Source organism: Rosa rugosa, chromosome 4, assembly GCF_958449725.1.
Source record: "Rosa rugosa chromosome 4, drRosRugo1.1, whole genome shotgun sequence".
Classification (NCBI taxonomy): domain Eukaryota; kingdom Viridiplantae; phylum Streptophyta; class Magnoliopsida; order Rosales; family Rosaceae; genus Rosa; species Rosa rugosa.
Genome location: NC_084823.1, coordinates 44,989,217 through 45,006,221, shown reverse-complemented (window position 1 = coordinate 45,006,221; position 17,005 = coordinate 44,989,217). Strand labels below are relative to the sequence as shown.

Here is a 17,005-nt window from a genome sequence, read left to right as displayed (position 1 = left end):
CGGTTTTAACCTATATAGCATTAACGTTTTGTTTACGAAAAACTCATAATAAAGTACTAAAACTCAATCTCAATAATAAAAATTTAATAATCAAAATCCAAAACTAATATTGAAAGAACAAAATCCAAAATAGTTTCAAAATTTTGTCGAAAAAAAAAATAGTTTCAAAAAGATTCACTTATTTGGGTTTTAAGCCTTTGAGTCTAGGATTCAATATGGTAGTATATCATTTTGAGAATCAAATTATAATTGGAGATTTAGAACTTACTTATAAAAGACTACCCACAAATATATAAATATATATATATATATATATATATATATATATATATTATGTATATAATTTTAAATTTTTTTCCTATTATATTTAATACATATCGGTCGGTTCAGGTTTCGCGATTTAAGTAAAAGAAAAACCAAACCAAGCCAATTCATAAACGATTTGGTTCGGTATTGAACCGACTTTCATATTTTAACGTTAAAAAACCTTAACCAAACCATATTTACCGGTCGGTTTCGACCGGTTTGGCCGGTTTGTACAAACCGTGTTTTGTACACCCCTAGCATGTATTACATGTGAATAATTGTATATTTGTATTCTTGCAGAGTGTTTAGTATCATTTTGATCTCCTTTTTTTTTTTTTTCTTGACAAAATTTCGTCACAAATTTACATATCTTAATTTACTTATTCTTTATTCTTTATTTTTTTGAAATCGTTCTTTTTTCCATAAATCAAACTATTATCACTGGCCGCATCTGGATGACAGGATTAATCAATTAACATCATAATTAATTTTAAAATGATCTTATTCCCACCAACGTGTTCTTTATTTTTGTTTATTTAATATTCAAATGATGTACTCGATCCTGATGTTACTTGTTTAATTTCACTTATAAACCTGCGGTCAAAGTAGAATAATGGTGATGTGTAGTAATAACTTTCATCTTTGTTATATAAATTTTACTTTATCAGAATTTTATCATATAGTCTATCGTATTGTCAAACATGTAATGTAAAATATTTAAATTTCTCTAGAAAGTGTTGTCATAGATCTTGGTATTCTGTACTAATATTTTTTGGTAATTGGATTAATTTAGTTTAAGTCTGTGTGCTTCAAATCTTCAACTACTTTTTTGATCTTGTCAACAAAAACACCAGCATAAGCCATAAGGTTCATATTCATTTTATTAATTAATCTTCTCAGGATGTGGATTAGTTATTATATGATATTTCTATCAGGTATTCAAGTTCCAATATGTTGGGTTTGAATGAAGTCATTTCGTTTGGTAAGGTAAAGCCACGTCATGCGTTTGCTCACTAACTTCACACATAATGAGACGTTAAGTAATAACTAGCCAGGGATGTTCTGCAGTCATATGAGAAAAATATAGCACACTAGGACAACCACCGGAGAATCGCACTGACATCAACTTCAGTCTGGTTCGATCGGTCGGTGATTTGGCCTATCGCAACCACCGGTATTATCGAGTAATTTTACAATGTTTTCTTTAACACTATAATGACATGTACATCTGATCATTTTTATTTCCTATGACACCGATGATTTTCTCTTGTGTTATCAATAATGTAGACATATAACTTGTCATACAATCTAGTACCTAATTGTTAGAAAATTGTTGATTGTACATGTCAATTTGCTTATTTGGAGCCTTCTATTACCTCTTTGAATGAAGTCATCAACATACATATATATGTTACTAGCATATATAGAGATTGAGAGAGGGGGTTTACAAAATGGGTGATGAGTATAGGATTCATGGATATCACCTATTCAATTATTAAATAACTGCTTAACAATACATAAGTAATGCATGATCCTTCTTTAGCACAAGTACTACTATTTTGGGTTTGGGGTTTGAGAACACAACTACTCGATCATATACATGTATAATATATATCCACCATCCTTTATATTATTATTTACAAGACTTTTTTTATTTTATTAGATCACTTAATTTATTATCCATTTTGGCATTTTTTTAATTTGAAGGACTAGCAAACAAACAAAAAAGCTAGCTGGCTAGATTATAGAGCTAGTGGGAATACACATGTTCCTCAACACTTGTATTTGATTGCACTACCTTACAGGATTAATTATTAACAATTATGAATTGTTGAAATTGTATCACTCTATATTTGCAATGACGACCTCACTTGATGGTGTTTTCATGCACGAGTAGTGATTAGAAATCATACAGAAGCCATTCGATTGACAATTTGGCATAAGTATCAAGTATGTAAAGAAGTTTTTTGCTTGGAAAATGGTATAGACTAAAAGTAGAAGTGTAAATTCTCAATCTACAGTTACGTCACAAATATTTTCCGTGCATAATCCGTCTATGAAAAGATATCGATTAATATTTTAGATATACATATATTTGAATTAGTAAATACTTTAAAATTGCATTTGATTTTGAACACAAATTAGCTAGGTGATTGATATCATCAAATTTGCGAAAGTTTGTAACTTTAGAGACGAAAGTTAAAGATATATTAGCCAAACACATTTGATTGATCCGAGTCGTAAAATAGCAAGCCTACTTGACATAGTTGCTAAACATTATTTTTACATAGAATATAAAGATTTTTTTTTTAAATTTTGACTCCAACAAAATTCCTATCACATTCTCTACTTTAGGAAATCACTTAAATTTATCAATAACCAATATAATTGTGTCATGTAATTAATCACTTCCTTTTTAGTTGTAAATGTGATTAATTACTTAATATTTAATAGTTTGTTTTTCATTAATAAATCATAACCAATAAAGTATATAAATTTGCTAAATTTCAAATAATATTGTTGGAGTAAGTTTTCAAAAATAATTAGCAAGATAAGCTTTTAGGAACATTTTTAAATAAAATAAAATAATTGAAATAATGTTATTAGAGTGACTCTTACCATTTAGTTTTGCCTTCTCACTTTACAAATGATTATTTATTTAAATCATGAAAAAGAGTTCCATGGAGTGGCACACAATAAGAATAGAATAGGATTTTCAATCGAAAAAAAGAATAGAATAGGATGACCCCTGGTGAAGTGATTCCAAATTCCTGGGTTTCCATGTGACATGTTTTGCCCTCCTCCTAGGGCATTGAGCAGTCTGCGTGATCCACGTGTTTGCGCAAATCAATGGAAATGTGTCCAACTCTGAGTTCTGTCATTCCTGTGAAGGTGGATTTTGGACTTCATCCTGCAGGGTCAAGACCTCAGCGATTTTCATCTCTCGATCAGCATGTAAAATGAGAATCACAGAACACACCAAAAAACAAAAGAAAGCTTCCTCCATGATGAGAGAATTTGATTCCATTAACCAGAGGAAGTACCTTTAATTACGATACATAAGATCGATATACACACACACACACCGTATAGTTGTATACATAGTTACATACACACCAATTTAAAATCATTACCGACATTTTATTAGGGGGGGTGAAATTAACACACCAATTTTTACATTCTGCACTCCCACTCACTTTTGGTTAATTGAGTTTCCAAATTTGCCCCAAAATCAACAACAATTTAACCTCATACCAGTCCCCAGAAAACGCAAACCAGAGTCACCAAATCCTCCGGCATCTTTGGTCGTTGGTCTCCAAAATATCTTGAATCTTCATTGTCTTTTTCTTTGTTTATGAGGATCGCTGTAGAAATTATCGACCCAAAGCAGAATAAAGACTAGATGTCATTGAAGATTATAACAAAGCACCCTACTGGTTTCACTCTCTTCTTCAATTTTGTTTCACAAAACCAATCTCTTGGTCCAAAGAAACCCTCTCTTAGTTTTCAGCTCTGTATTTCTTTGTTTGATGCAAATGTTTACCTTGGTTTAATTGTATCAATGTAATGGAGGTTTCAAAATACTGTAATCAGCTAAACTTACAAAAAAGATGAAAAAAATTGAGTTCGTGCTTTCAAAAACCAATTGAACTTTTCTGGGCTTATGTCAATGGAGAAAGGGAATTAAGGACTGGGTTTCTAAGAAAGTTAACAAATAGTTTAGAACAGTAAGAAATTTAGGTAAGGTGGTTTTGTTTTGTAATTGTATTCCAAGCTCAACTTCTTTAGTAACAGAGATCAATTAACAGAGGTTTGACATAAAATAGAGTCTTTGGGTCTGTAATTCTGTACTACAAGAACCCACTTTTGTCTGCTGCGTTAACTATGTCGTCAATTTACATTTCTCTGTTAGAAGCAGAGATGGGATTCGAATCCCATTTGTCACCGGGCCTTTTGCACAATGCTAATCTCTATCTGTCTATTACCAGCTTGTGCTAGGCACTAGGGTTCGGATCCACCAGAATGACAATGTGTTTGACAAAGGTATATCAAAATTATTGCCAAAGGAATAATATGCATATAGAAGCCAAGGACTTCACCTCAGCCCAAGAGTGGGAGCCATTTGTGGAGTTCTGGTCATTTGAAGAGAAGGATGATTGGATTGACACGGATTTGCGATCAACCAATTTCGAAAGCAACCTCAAAACTGAGTATACAGAGATGTTTTACCGGAGGTAGAGATGAGGCTATGAGAGAGAAGCATTGCACGATTGTTTGGGCAAAATTGGAATTTCAATCAATAAATTAATACAAAAATCAAAGTGGGAATGCAGAATGTAAAAAGGGGTGTGTTAATTTCACCCTCCTTTATTAGAGATCGACATATGTTTCTTTTATTAAATGAAATGTTACTGTCATTTTAAAATTACTAAAATTTTCAAAAAATTTATAATTGAATTTTTTTTGTTTTTGTTTTAACAAGTAAAACTAAAAATCGGATTGGATGGTAAATGATTTTCTCGATCACATTATTAGTTGCATTACCATTTTAGTTGAAAATTAAATATAAAGTAAAAAATATATATTATTATAACTTTAGTCATTAAAATTTGACGTGTTCAATACATAACTTATTGACCGTTCGAAAATTTCATTTTGATCATTCACCTTCAACGCTGTCTTACATTTAACTCATTACCGTTAATCAATTAAAGTTCAACGACCATTCCGTCAAAATTCGACAAATTTTAGTTGCCAAGAGAATTCCTTTTTCCTTTGCTTGCTAAGAAAGCAAAAGTAAAATACTCAGAGGCTCATCATGGCTCAGAAGCCGCCCAACAACATTTAGCCGACTCATGAAAATCAGACTGTCAAATCATCATAAAAAGGGAAAGAGAAAAAGGGCAAATGAGGGAGGAGATGAAAAAGTATTGCGGGCCCAGGACCATTAATTGCACAGAAAATCTATTTGGGTTCGGGGTAGTTAGCTACCTACCAGTCAAGCCATTCCCCGACGGCGGCTGATGAGTCCTTTTCAAATTTCAATTAGAGCCCGCCGGTGTTTCTGCTGACGTGTACCGGTGGAAGGCTGACGGATCCATTACTCCCCGAACATATATTTTATAAGATTTTTCTAAGAAAAAACTCTTCAACATATATTTAAAAAAAAAAAAAAAAAAACTAATTGTACGTAGATACTATACAGCATGGAAGTAGTACCCACAACTCTTTAGTTGCTTATAAGTTGGTTTTGAATCTTCTATTCAGAGTTCAGATCGAGTGGTTTACTTCAGTTTTGAGTATTATTTCAAATACCCTATTGTATGATCTAAATCATATTTGATTAATAAAACTCATTGTGTTTTGGTTAAAAACTAAAAACTTTTTAGTTGATTCTCGGGTGAATTTACTCGTTTCTCTCTTTTGTAATTAATGAGTTTTGACATTACACTTTCAATACATAATTTTTCTTAGAATTCTTATCGGGATATCCACAGTTTCTAATTTGATCTCCCTTCAACATATTCTCCTCAAACTCCCAAAATTACCCTTCAAATTAATTCTTAAGAAAAATAATAAATAAAAAAGGTAACTAAACCCAGCTACCATTAACCATTGGTTGCATCTTCTAACTTTCTAATACAATCGAAGGTGCTCCACACATTGCTAGTCAATGAATTATTGCTTCTGTCAAGTTCTTCCATATTGATACGTGTCATCAAAAGATAATTGATTTTGTTTTTGTGGAAGTAAAATCTGCCCAGATGATTCTTTGTCCTTTTAAATCTTGGGAGCAGATTAGACAAACACAATTTCTCTAGCTAGATTCCATTGTTTTCTTCCTTTCTTAGCAATGAAAAGATACAATGTTATATATCTTCTTTTCACCATCATAATTTACCCAAATTTATGCCAAGACAACTTGTTCTATGTTGGATTATGCATGCTCAAGCCTGAGATGGAGGAGAGGAGAAAAGAAGAATGAATAGCGCTGCACTCAAGAGGAAATCTGGATAGATTGAATCAATTAGTTGAGGTCATGTGAGATTATTTTTTTTCCCCACTTTTTGAGAAGGGTAAAAGTGAGTTTTCAAGTGAGCGAATTTAGAGATCCAAATAGAATCACTCAATTTCTTATAATAAAAAAATCATGCAAAATATATGACACACACTAAGGGATCATTTTTTTGGCCAATTTAAGGGCTTTTTTGTGAGACTCACTTTCTCGATTACATATCGATTCACTTTCTTGATTACATATTGACATCTCGACCGTTCAGTTCTTAAGACTCCATGAATAGATTACCTATGTAAATTTTCAGCCAAATTGATGATCCTTAATGATTGCCAACTAGATCAAATCAATTGACGAATCAAATCTTTCAAATCTTAACCGTTCATGTTTATAATTATAAATCACAGTTTTGAATGCCTTAACGATGATTAATTTGGCTAAAAATTTACATAAGTGATATACTTATATAGACCTAAAAAATTGAATGGTATGAATACCCATATGCATGTGATCGAAAAGTTAGTTTAATAAACAATCCCTTAAAATAGCCATAAAAATATATCTCTTACTAGAACGGTCATGTATGTGTTGGGTGTGTATATATATTATTTTCGTATTATCAATTCGAAGATAGTTGAAGAAGCTATGATGTCAGCTACTAAACTCTTATCCGCTTTGCACCACATATTACGGTTGAGTGTTGACATTAGTCTAAAAGAAACAAAAATTCAGGGTTTCAAAATTCAAGTGCATCCGAACCAAGTACAAATCTAGATGATCAAGATGAGGTGTGGATCAATTAGGTCAACAGAGACCCTTCTATTGGCTGTATTATTGCAAAAATTGACAGTGTTTCGATGATGCCCAATAGTGATTGAAAATTGCACCCACCCGATTTCTCACACATTGAATAATTTAATTGTGAAAATTGGACTTTGTTTTATATGTTAAATATGTCAATGGGAGTTGTTGAATCCTTTTCAACTCTTGCTCATCAATACCGGTAAGTACAATTAATGCAAGATTAGTTACGTTTTCATTACGTGGTTTTGGATTTTCTAATCGAGAGACATACTAAAATGTTCAACATCAGTTTTCTCACTAAACGTCATCTGGATGATCTTAACATTCCAACTAACGCAGATACATAGTTCTTCTAGTATCTACCTATCTATTCTTCTAGAATCTATTTGGCTGTGTCACTACAAAAAAAAAAAAAAATTGCAATCGCTATACATGTACACGCGCATATCTATACTACTATTAAGAGAAGAGGGTTTGTTAGCCCGAATTTAAAATTTTGACAGAAATGACCCTATAAAATTAATAAACTTTGAAAATTAATTAAATCATAAGATCAATTATGACATTTACAAATATATATTTATTAAAAGAATAAACAAAAAAAGAACCCACAACCTACTCTTCTCTGCAATAACCGTTTGTTTTCTTTTTTTATTGCACATGCAGAGCATGTGTAGAGAAAAGCTAGTATATATATATAAGAGAAGAGAGCGTGCTCTCCAAAACTGAATTTTTTTTCCATTTTAACCTTTATATATTAAAAAACTATGAAATATAATTAATCAATAAGGATAATATGATAAATTATAAAATAAATAAAAATATTTAAAAAGTACAGAAAGTTTTTTCACTACCTTTAACTTCTCTCCACACACATAGTGGTGTGGTCTGCTAGTCTTATATAATTAAGCCAATTCTTGAGGGAATGGTTAAATTTTTGAACTACCATATATGCCCTCACATAATATAGATATTAATAAATAAATTATTTCTATATGAGGATAAGATAGTCAATTTCTCCCATGAAAAAAGGATAAACTTCCTCAAAATCAGCAGAGAAATTGTTGTAACTTTTTTTAATTTTAAAAAATAAAAATAAAAGTCAATTGACATGTGCGGAGCAGGAGCACATGTTAAGAGGCTAGTACTATTATTAAGAGAAAAAACTTTATTAGCCAAAACTAAAAAATTTGACAGAAATGACCCTGAAATATTAAAAAATTTAGCAAATTACCACTACCTACACTTTTTTTTCATAAATTACCATCAGCAGGCCTGCTTTTTTAAATTCCCATGAGCTAGTGTGTAGGGCCCATGCGCAAGGTATTATACCTTGCTGTCAGATTCCTTTCATTTTAAAATTATTTCTATTGGCAAGTAAATTACGAATCTGCCCTTGTGGGTATCAACACTGCTGAATGTCAGTAGCATTATGAAAAAAATAATATTTATATATTTCGTCTTTGTTTTTCTTAGAAACAACACATTTATTAAATAATTCCAAAAACTATTTATACATATTACAATATGAAACTTGAACACTATATATCTCTGGCTTTGCTGCTTTCACATACAAGTTGCTTTGAATTTCACCTCTTCTCATGGTGAAGAAGTTTCTCCAGCAGGATTTCTTGGAATACTGACCCTCAATATACCTCCAGTAGTATACTAGCCCCAGTAGTATACTGACCCTCAGTAGTGTACTGATCCCCAGTAGTAGACTGACCCCCAGTAGTATACTAGTCTGGCCTTATTGCATTTGCTCACTTCTGCATTGCTTTCATTAGCTCCATCCTGTAAGTCAACCGACAACACAGAGCATAAGGGATAACAAAGTGTGCCCAAAACTGCTTTCGCAATTACAACTCTAATCCTTTCTCTTCAAAAATCAGATTTAGAGTGAAAAGATTTGATTTTGATGGAGTATTATACTTTGCTTAATGAAATTTAAGACCACCAAACATGCTTTGAGTTAAAACCATTTCCATGGACCTTGATGTTAACATTTATTGCCCAAAAACAGAACAACCCCCGTCCTTGAAATTAATGCAGCTTGACAAGAATTTGTCAAAAAAGAAAAACAAGGACAGTAGCAAATTACCAAAAGATATAGTAGTCCCAGTCATGGTGCTATCAACTTTGGATCTTGAAGAAGACGTGCAAATCCCAAAAGAGAACTTAATCCAACACCCAGTTTCCTCCACAGCCTCATCCTTCTTCTTCTTCCTTCCCTTTGATTTGCTCCCATCCCAAGTCTCCACCTTTAACAAACCCATCTTCACAAACTTTTCCAGATTCACACTCCCATAGCTCACAGACCCAGAAATTTCACATACCACAGAGAACCCCTTTCAAACAGACCAATATGCAAACCCAAAACCTTCACACAAACTCTGAAAGCTCACAGAAATGTGTGTTGCAACTCAAACTGAATCAGACCCAGATGGTCAAAATTGAAAAAGCTCACAGACCCACTTGCTTCGACTCCTCGCTTCGCCTATTGCCTCGCCACTCGCCTCGCCGCCTTGCTTTGCCGCCTCGTTTCGCCGCGTCGCCTCACCGGCTACTTCGCCATCGGAGCCTCGATTTGCTACTCTGATTTGTTGCTTAGCTGCAGAAATGGAAAGAGAGGATTTGATTTTGGGGAGAAAGGGATCTGAAAGAGATATGAGAGAAAGCGAGAGCTGTATCGTGATAGATATAGAACGAGTGGCAATTTTTGTAATTTTATAAACGTTTAACTGTCCTTTTTGTCCTTAATATATTGAATCGTTACTGTAGCTAGGTTTAATTTAACCGCACGGGGACCGTGTTTGTGGCCCTTGCGCATGGGAAAGAAATGAAAGAATTTGTAGCTAGTGGTCATTAACTCTAAAAAATTTTGAGAATTAATTAAATCACAATGGCAATTATGACAATTATAAATTATATTTTTATTAAAAAAATAAACAAAAAAATTCCCACAACCCACCTTTGTCTTCCACTAACTTCTCTCTACAATAACTGTTTTAATCCATTAAAAAAAAAACTTGCACATGCAGAGCATGTGTGGAGAAAGACTAATATATATATATATATATATGATTTATAATATTGTAAAATGACTTTTAAAGTAATATTTTTAGTGCGCATCAAAACACACACACATATATGTATTGTGTGGAAATTATATGTAGATACATATATTAGGGCTGGGCATTTTAGCCCGAAAGCTCGAAAACCCGGACCGAATCTATCCGGACCTTCAGGTCCGGGCCGGGCTTTTTGAGAAAAAAAAAAAAACACAAAAAATTGAAGCCCGAACCATTTGTGTTTAACCGGGCCGGTCCTGGGCCTTGTTATTCATACGGTTGAAAGCCTGAAGTCATATTACCCTAAATCTGTAGGTATATTGCCTTAACTAAGAGACCTCAAACTCTCAAACTCACAGCCTCCTTCTGGAAATTGACCTCGAGCCTTTCCCAAACCGCTAAACGCAACCCCGACCTCAAACTCACCTCCTCCTTCTGGAAATCTGCAGCTTAAATCTCTAAAATGAGGGAATCAACTCCTCCTTCTGGAAACCCAACCTTAAATCTCCAGTTTCCCTTAGCAGCTTGGTCTCGGATCTCCAGTTTCCCTTAGCAGCTTGGTCCCGGGCCTAGCTAATTGACACGCGGTCCCAGCCCATGCCCAGGCCTAGTGTATATCATTGTTTTTTTAAGGGAATGACGGTTTGTTTCATTCATAAATACAAAATTAAAAATAAATAATTTATTCCTAATACACAATCAAAAGAGCCACTACATAATAATTTAACTAACTCATTTGGTGATATATAGCACAAAAGACATTTAGTAAGCACAAATTACCTATATATTCATCTGCGTAACTGCGTTAGCAAAAGAACATTTAGAAACCATGTATAAATCTTGAAACCCATCAGGCCATCATTACAATTAATTTTGAACTTGAAACTTGTAGCACTGTGACGCGTCTGGTAAAAATAAAAATAAAAACAAATATCTGGACAAGACCCGGGTAGCAACTTCATCCCTATACACATGATACAAAATGCATATCAGTGATTATATATGTAAATTTGTTTCATATATAACACACTTAAAACTATGTGACATAGGTGTATAAATATAGCTTTATAGACAAAGTCAAAATTCACAAACTCAATGATGCATGCATGTTTTGGAATTCATTGACTAGCTGTATGCATATGCTGCATTCGAGCTGGATCCCGATTGATTGTATTTTGCGTCTGTTAAATAGCAATCATTCTGCAGCTTCTGTACTTTCCTGGAATGGTCTAGATGGTTTTACAACCCGGCCTTTATCTAGGCATATCACTTTTTCTCTATGACCACATAAAATATGCATATATATTCATGCATGATTGCATGGTGGTAATTGTCAATGTCAGAGTAGGGTTTTGGACACAAGTACCCGTTTGGACCTTGATTCCTCATATATTGAACGTACAAGCTAGGTAGATGTTCATGTTTACTTTACCTGCATGTGAAACATATCAAATTAGCTGCATACAAGTGAGTTGGAACCTGAGACATCTGAGTTCATGGTCCACGGAATGCTCGAACCATACAAGCGAACCATAAAAATGAAGCCTCCGTCCTTCTATTTACATATAGTCACATGAAGAGATCTATGTCCGAGAACAACTCTGAGAGTCTAGACTAGAAAATTCGATGGCCCGATACATACAGTTGCCTTGTTTAAGTATATCGGGAATTCGGGGAGACATGGAATCAAAACCCTGAGAACGAGAAGCGTACCGTATCTCCTTCAGAGATCACATCCATAAGTCAATGAAGCAGATGCATCCTCAAACCGGAAGAAAAGACCATAGACATATATACTTTCCTGAACACAAGGCAAAATCAACTGAAAATCAAGACTCAAGGGTTAACTCAGATTCTAAAAACAAACGCAAGCGATAGAACAACACCAAAAGTGGAATGCCAATTATGTAGAGGCACTTTGGTTGTAAGGACCATATTCCAGAGATAGAAGTTCTTTCCCTTTCTTCCCTATTGCTTTAAGCTGAATTATTAGCTAGTCGAGTGCTCGATCATCATGTACTGTGTACGTGTATAGCCGACCATCGTGTACGGAAGTCACTTTTTTGTTTTGTTTTGCAAAGACAGTTCTGGTTTTTGTTCTCGACTTATATTCCATTTCCTCCCACTTGGTTGAGTTCGAGTTTTTGTCGACTGAAGAGAATCATGACTGTCGACAAAATACAGAATCTTTCCTATACATGCGAGCTATAGCTAGATACATAATTGATGCATTGAAGGTGTGTATACACTCGCACTGACTCGTGACATTTCATTCAATCATTCCGGGACCCTAGTAAGAATTACAGTGAGCGATAGTCCAGAGCCGGCCCTATCATTTTGGGAATTCGAGGCTGACAAAGCGATGGGGAGCTTGCAAGCCACTCTGCGTACGAGGCTCATAGAGCGGCTTCAGCAGCCAATGTGATAAATGATGCTATACGAGATGTGTTTCCCATCCGAGCTAGTCAATGGCGCCATGAGTAGAGGATAAAACACTATTTACGTTAGTCGATCAACAAGTAAACGTAGATTTACGTTAGTCGATCAACAAGTAATGCACAACATGACTACATCCTACATCCTTCTGTCAACCATTGGATGAGTATTATGTACTATTTGCCAAGTATGTTCTTAACTACTTTTAACTCACTCAGAATTCTGTGGGCCTCTAGCTTGAATTGGTCCTCTAACTAGTCTTTACTTATCTGTTCATAAAACTTGTTTACCTTCTCTCACCCTATCACTACTGAAGTTATAGAGATTTGCGATGTTTAACAAATTAAACCAAGCAGGTGTTTGAACCATGCATGAAATAGGAAGATGTGTATCTGAGGATGCAATCAATTAGCATAAAAATATTGTTGCTGTATATGATTAGAAGAACCATATATCCCAGATCACTTTGGTATCCCTCCCCCAGATGGAGAAGTCTGGAATGAACCAAAAGATTTGTAGACCAGCAGATGCCGTCTGTTTTTCTGTTAGACTGACCAGGTCATCAACTGACATAGGACAAGTTAGATGAAACTGTAAAGTATGAAGTTACACAGGGGCTTTTAGGGGAGAAGGACATAGGCGGCTGCGTCGAGGAGGAGAGAAGTTTGCAAAGACTAAAAATAGTTTGATCGATTTTGGGTCCTTGATCTTACTCTGAAGTAGAAGAAGAATCACCCAGACACTGAGAAAGTTTTGAGGTTATTCACAGTCCAAGTGTGCTTTGTTGCCATTTGTGGATGCATGTCAATGTCATCTTCTTCGAAACCAAGCATCAATTCTATCTGAATTGAATTCTTCTGCTGTAAATTTAGGTTCTTTAAATACTGTTTCGGATCTGGAAAGTGCTTATCTGTGTATTGTTCATTGGATTTTATTTTTATTTTTATTTTTCAGGCCCTTCCTTTATACCTTGATGAAATCTTTGACCCTGTTGTTGCCGTCTTGCTGTCTGTAACATTTGTTCTAATTTTCAGAGAGGTATTTTTGCTTACTCGATTTATCATAAGCTCATTGAGATGCAATGGGATATTGGGATTGCGATTGACTTGTGACTTGCCATTCTGGGTTAGATTATTCCACAAGCTATATGCTCAAGATATGGGCTTTCTGTTGCTTCGAATTTTGTTTGGCTTGTTGGCATTCTGATGATCTGCTATCCAATCGCCTACCCAATTAGAAAAGTAATGCGCCTTCATTGACTTACCAACACAGGTGGAAATCCATATATCTTCTCTTCTCCAACCAAAATCAAACTGAATAACAATATTTAAAATCCATCTGCATAACAACAATGACAGAGCCAGAGTCACCGGTATTTAGGCTGATTGATGGTTGATTGATCCCAGGATTGGTTTGCTCTCTCTCTGCTTTTAATCAGCTGTAAAGGGGGAAAAGATATAGCGGAAGGCAGATGTTTGTGAGGCAGCTTCTATAGGAAGCTGGGTTCGGAGATAAATACCAGAAACCCCTCCTCGTTTTACATCACGGCACAGAAATTACACTTCACGTCTCAGTAAGGGTCAACAAAAAGTATCCAAATTCTGAGGCTGTGAACTGGCCACGTCAGTGGGGCCCCTTTGGTCTACAAAACTTTTGGTTCATTCCAGCCTACTCCCAGTCATTACATCTCCAATTCATCATGTAAACTTAGCTATCAAACTCTAGTACCTAAATATTCACCCCAGCACAAAACTAGGGAAAACCAGAAAGAGTTGAGTTACAAGGAATGTAAACTTAGCTATCAAACTCTAGTACCTAAATATTCACCCCAGCACAAAACTAGGGAAAACCAGAATGAGTTGAGTTACAAGGAATAAACAAAGTAAAACTAGAAAGAAGAATCAATTGGCCACCTACATTCAAACCCTATGTATTTACCCCACAAGTGGAAAAAGGGAAGTTTCCAAATTGCAGTTCCCCCTAGGAAATTATACAGTAACAGTACAGAAACCAAAATTTTAGGCAATTAAGGGTAACTGCAACTTGGGAAAGACAACCACTAACATGTTCGATTCCAAGCAGCAACAAAGAATATACACGTAAATAGCTGTTTACCACAGAAACAATCCCCAATTGCTCTCAACATTCTACACCTACAAGATTGTCAAATGATTTGCACCGACTGGACAACTAGTTCATGAGCGCAGAAAATGTTTCATGAAAATCCAAACATGACCTGACAATGACTATGATTTCCAAGAAACAATCACAAATTAGCAAATATGTTGGAAGAGAAGATCCCACATCCATAATTGAGGTAGCGAGACGGGCAGGTCGACATCATGGAAGGCGAAGGAGCCTGTTAACTCCGGAGTCTAGAGCATCAACATTTCTTCTCAAGATTTTTCTGGACGAATGTGGATTAAGGAATCCAGAACAACAATACCAACATCACAAAAGCAAAACATTCCACAATCTAGAGGTATAGCATTCCAGTGGATTCCAAACTCATAACTGTGTTCACATCCAGGGGTTGGTAAGCAACTTTTCTCAGCTAGCAACAGTTTCTAACCCACTGAGCATCCATCGAAACAGAGTAGGATCCATCCAAGATTTAAGCATAAATAATTAGCAAGGTGGAAGGCCAAAGCATAATCACATTTATATACACAGAAACAAATGTTAAGGATACAGCTGCAGGGCTAGACTATCAACACCCTTCATTTCTTCATTTAATCTACCAAAAAACAAATACATTTGTTAGTTTTATTAGATGACAGTAAATTACCCTCCCATCTTCAAGCCCAAAAAATAATAAGATTGACCTAAACTAAACTAAGACCGCACCCAATAGGTACCGGGACTTGATTTTACATAGGCATCCTTTCATCAGTACATGGAATCACCAGATTTGCTAAGAAAGTTTGTAGTGGCAATGTGGCCAGTCATCACAAGGATGTGTGTCCAAACTGTTAATGGCAAACACAGTTTGAGAACTTTCACATCTTCCAAACTAACACACACAGAATGCAAAATTTTACAGATGGCATACATCTATTAAGAATCAGATAAATACTAACAGGACATGAACGAAATAAAAAATATGGTGTAGATTCAAGGCACAGTCCCTAATGCATCAATCATCTGATATCGAAACAAAGTATAATTCTCTCAAAAACCACCGTTCCTAGTTACTCTTCACAGTAGAAAACCTTTACCAAGCACCAAAACTTCTAAAACCAACATACATTCAAAGCCATTTCAAGTTTTCACATCAATTAAATAATAGGAACAAGATGATCAAAGCATTTAACACTACCTCAGACATGAATTTATGTACCGATTCCCCTTCGTAGCAGCATCAAGCACTGCAATTCAAAAATCCAATCAGTTAGCAATCTCTCTTTTCTCTACCACAACTCGCAACGACTACTCAAAACTCATGACGATGATCAAAATCTCCAAACACATACCGGATTCTTGAAGCCGGCCGGCGGCGTCGCCAAAGCAATGCATGTGATCAACCGAGTTGCTAGTAACCTACACAATCACATCACAAATTTGATAATCAGAAAAATTCAAATTCCACGGTGATTCAAATTTGAAACTGAGAAATTGAAATCAAAGCGGCACGGACCTCGGAGAGGGCGAGGCGGAGGGAGGAGAAGAGAGAGGTGAAGCTCTCCGCGACGGCGAGGGAGTCCCTCTCAGCGACTTCGAGAGCTCTGAATAGATCGGTCTGGTTCAGATGGGGTTTTGAGTCGGAGCCGTCGTCCTGAGTATGACCGAGTGTGGAATCGGGACACGTGGACGGTGGATCGAGGTTTGGGTCGGAGATTGGGGTTTCGGAGCTCGGCGGATGCGGCAGCGGAGCTTGATCTCCTCCGTCTTCCTCCATCTTCTTCCCGCGGTCTCTGTTCGTTTGTGTCCAAATTACTGAAGCTTGAAGCCTTTTTGCAGTCCGGCCCAACTAGACTATAAAAATGTTTGGGCTAGTTTCTGCTCAGTTACTGGATTCGGGCCTTTTTTTTTTCTGGTCAAACTATTTGGGCCTATTATAACCCGGTTCGAAGCATGTGACGGAATAATAAAATAAAAAAAGGTGACAGAGTTTGAATATCTCCTTTAATCTCATTGAAAATGAATTGTTTCGTAAATTAGAGTGAGTAATACTTAAAAAATTATATAAAAAAGTAAAAACTAATTGAGTGATTCTTCCTCAGGCCAAGAGATTCAATATAGTGAGTATATTTCAGAAGAAATATTAGAATGGAAGTTATAAACGATACATGATAGACTGATCAACAAGAAAGCTGAAAGATCAAAATTTAGGTCTCCTTAACTCTTTACTTATGCGTCCAATTGAGGTTTT

At 35.3% G+C, this 17,005-nt stretch overlaps 1 protein-coding gene across 3 annotated transcripts; it reads right to left on the bottom strand.

Moving 5' to 3' along the window:
• Positions 1-14,528: 14,528 nt before the first annotated feature.
• Positions 14,529-16,583, bottom strand: LOC133743784 (uncharacterized). Of its 3 annotated transcripts, XM_062171814.1 has the most exons (5): positions 16,271-16,581; positions 16,107-16,173; positions 15,953-16,001; positions 15,326-15,370; positions 14,529-15,040 (listed from the first exon to the last, which is right to left on the bottom strand). In XM_062171814.1, exons 1-5 carry the CDS (start codon positions 16,529-16,531, stop codon positions 14,974-14,976), a joined length of 489 nt encoding a protein of 162 aa, XP_062027798.1. In that variant the 5' UTR covers positions 16,532-16,581; the 3' UTR covers positions 14,529-14,973. The 3 variants fall into 3 exon arrangements, with proteins under 3 accessions (XP_062027798.1, XP_062027800.1, XP_062027799.1); XM_062171816.1 differs by lacking the exon at positions 15,326-15,370 and having other exon boundaries at positions 14,529-15,208; positions 16,271-16,583; XM_062171815.1 differs by lacking the exon at positions 14,529-15,040 and having other exon boundaries at positions 15,326-15,602; positions 16,271-16,583.
• Between the last annotated feature and the right edge of the window lie 422 nt (positions 16,584-17,005).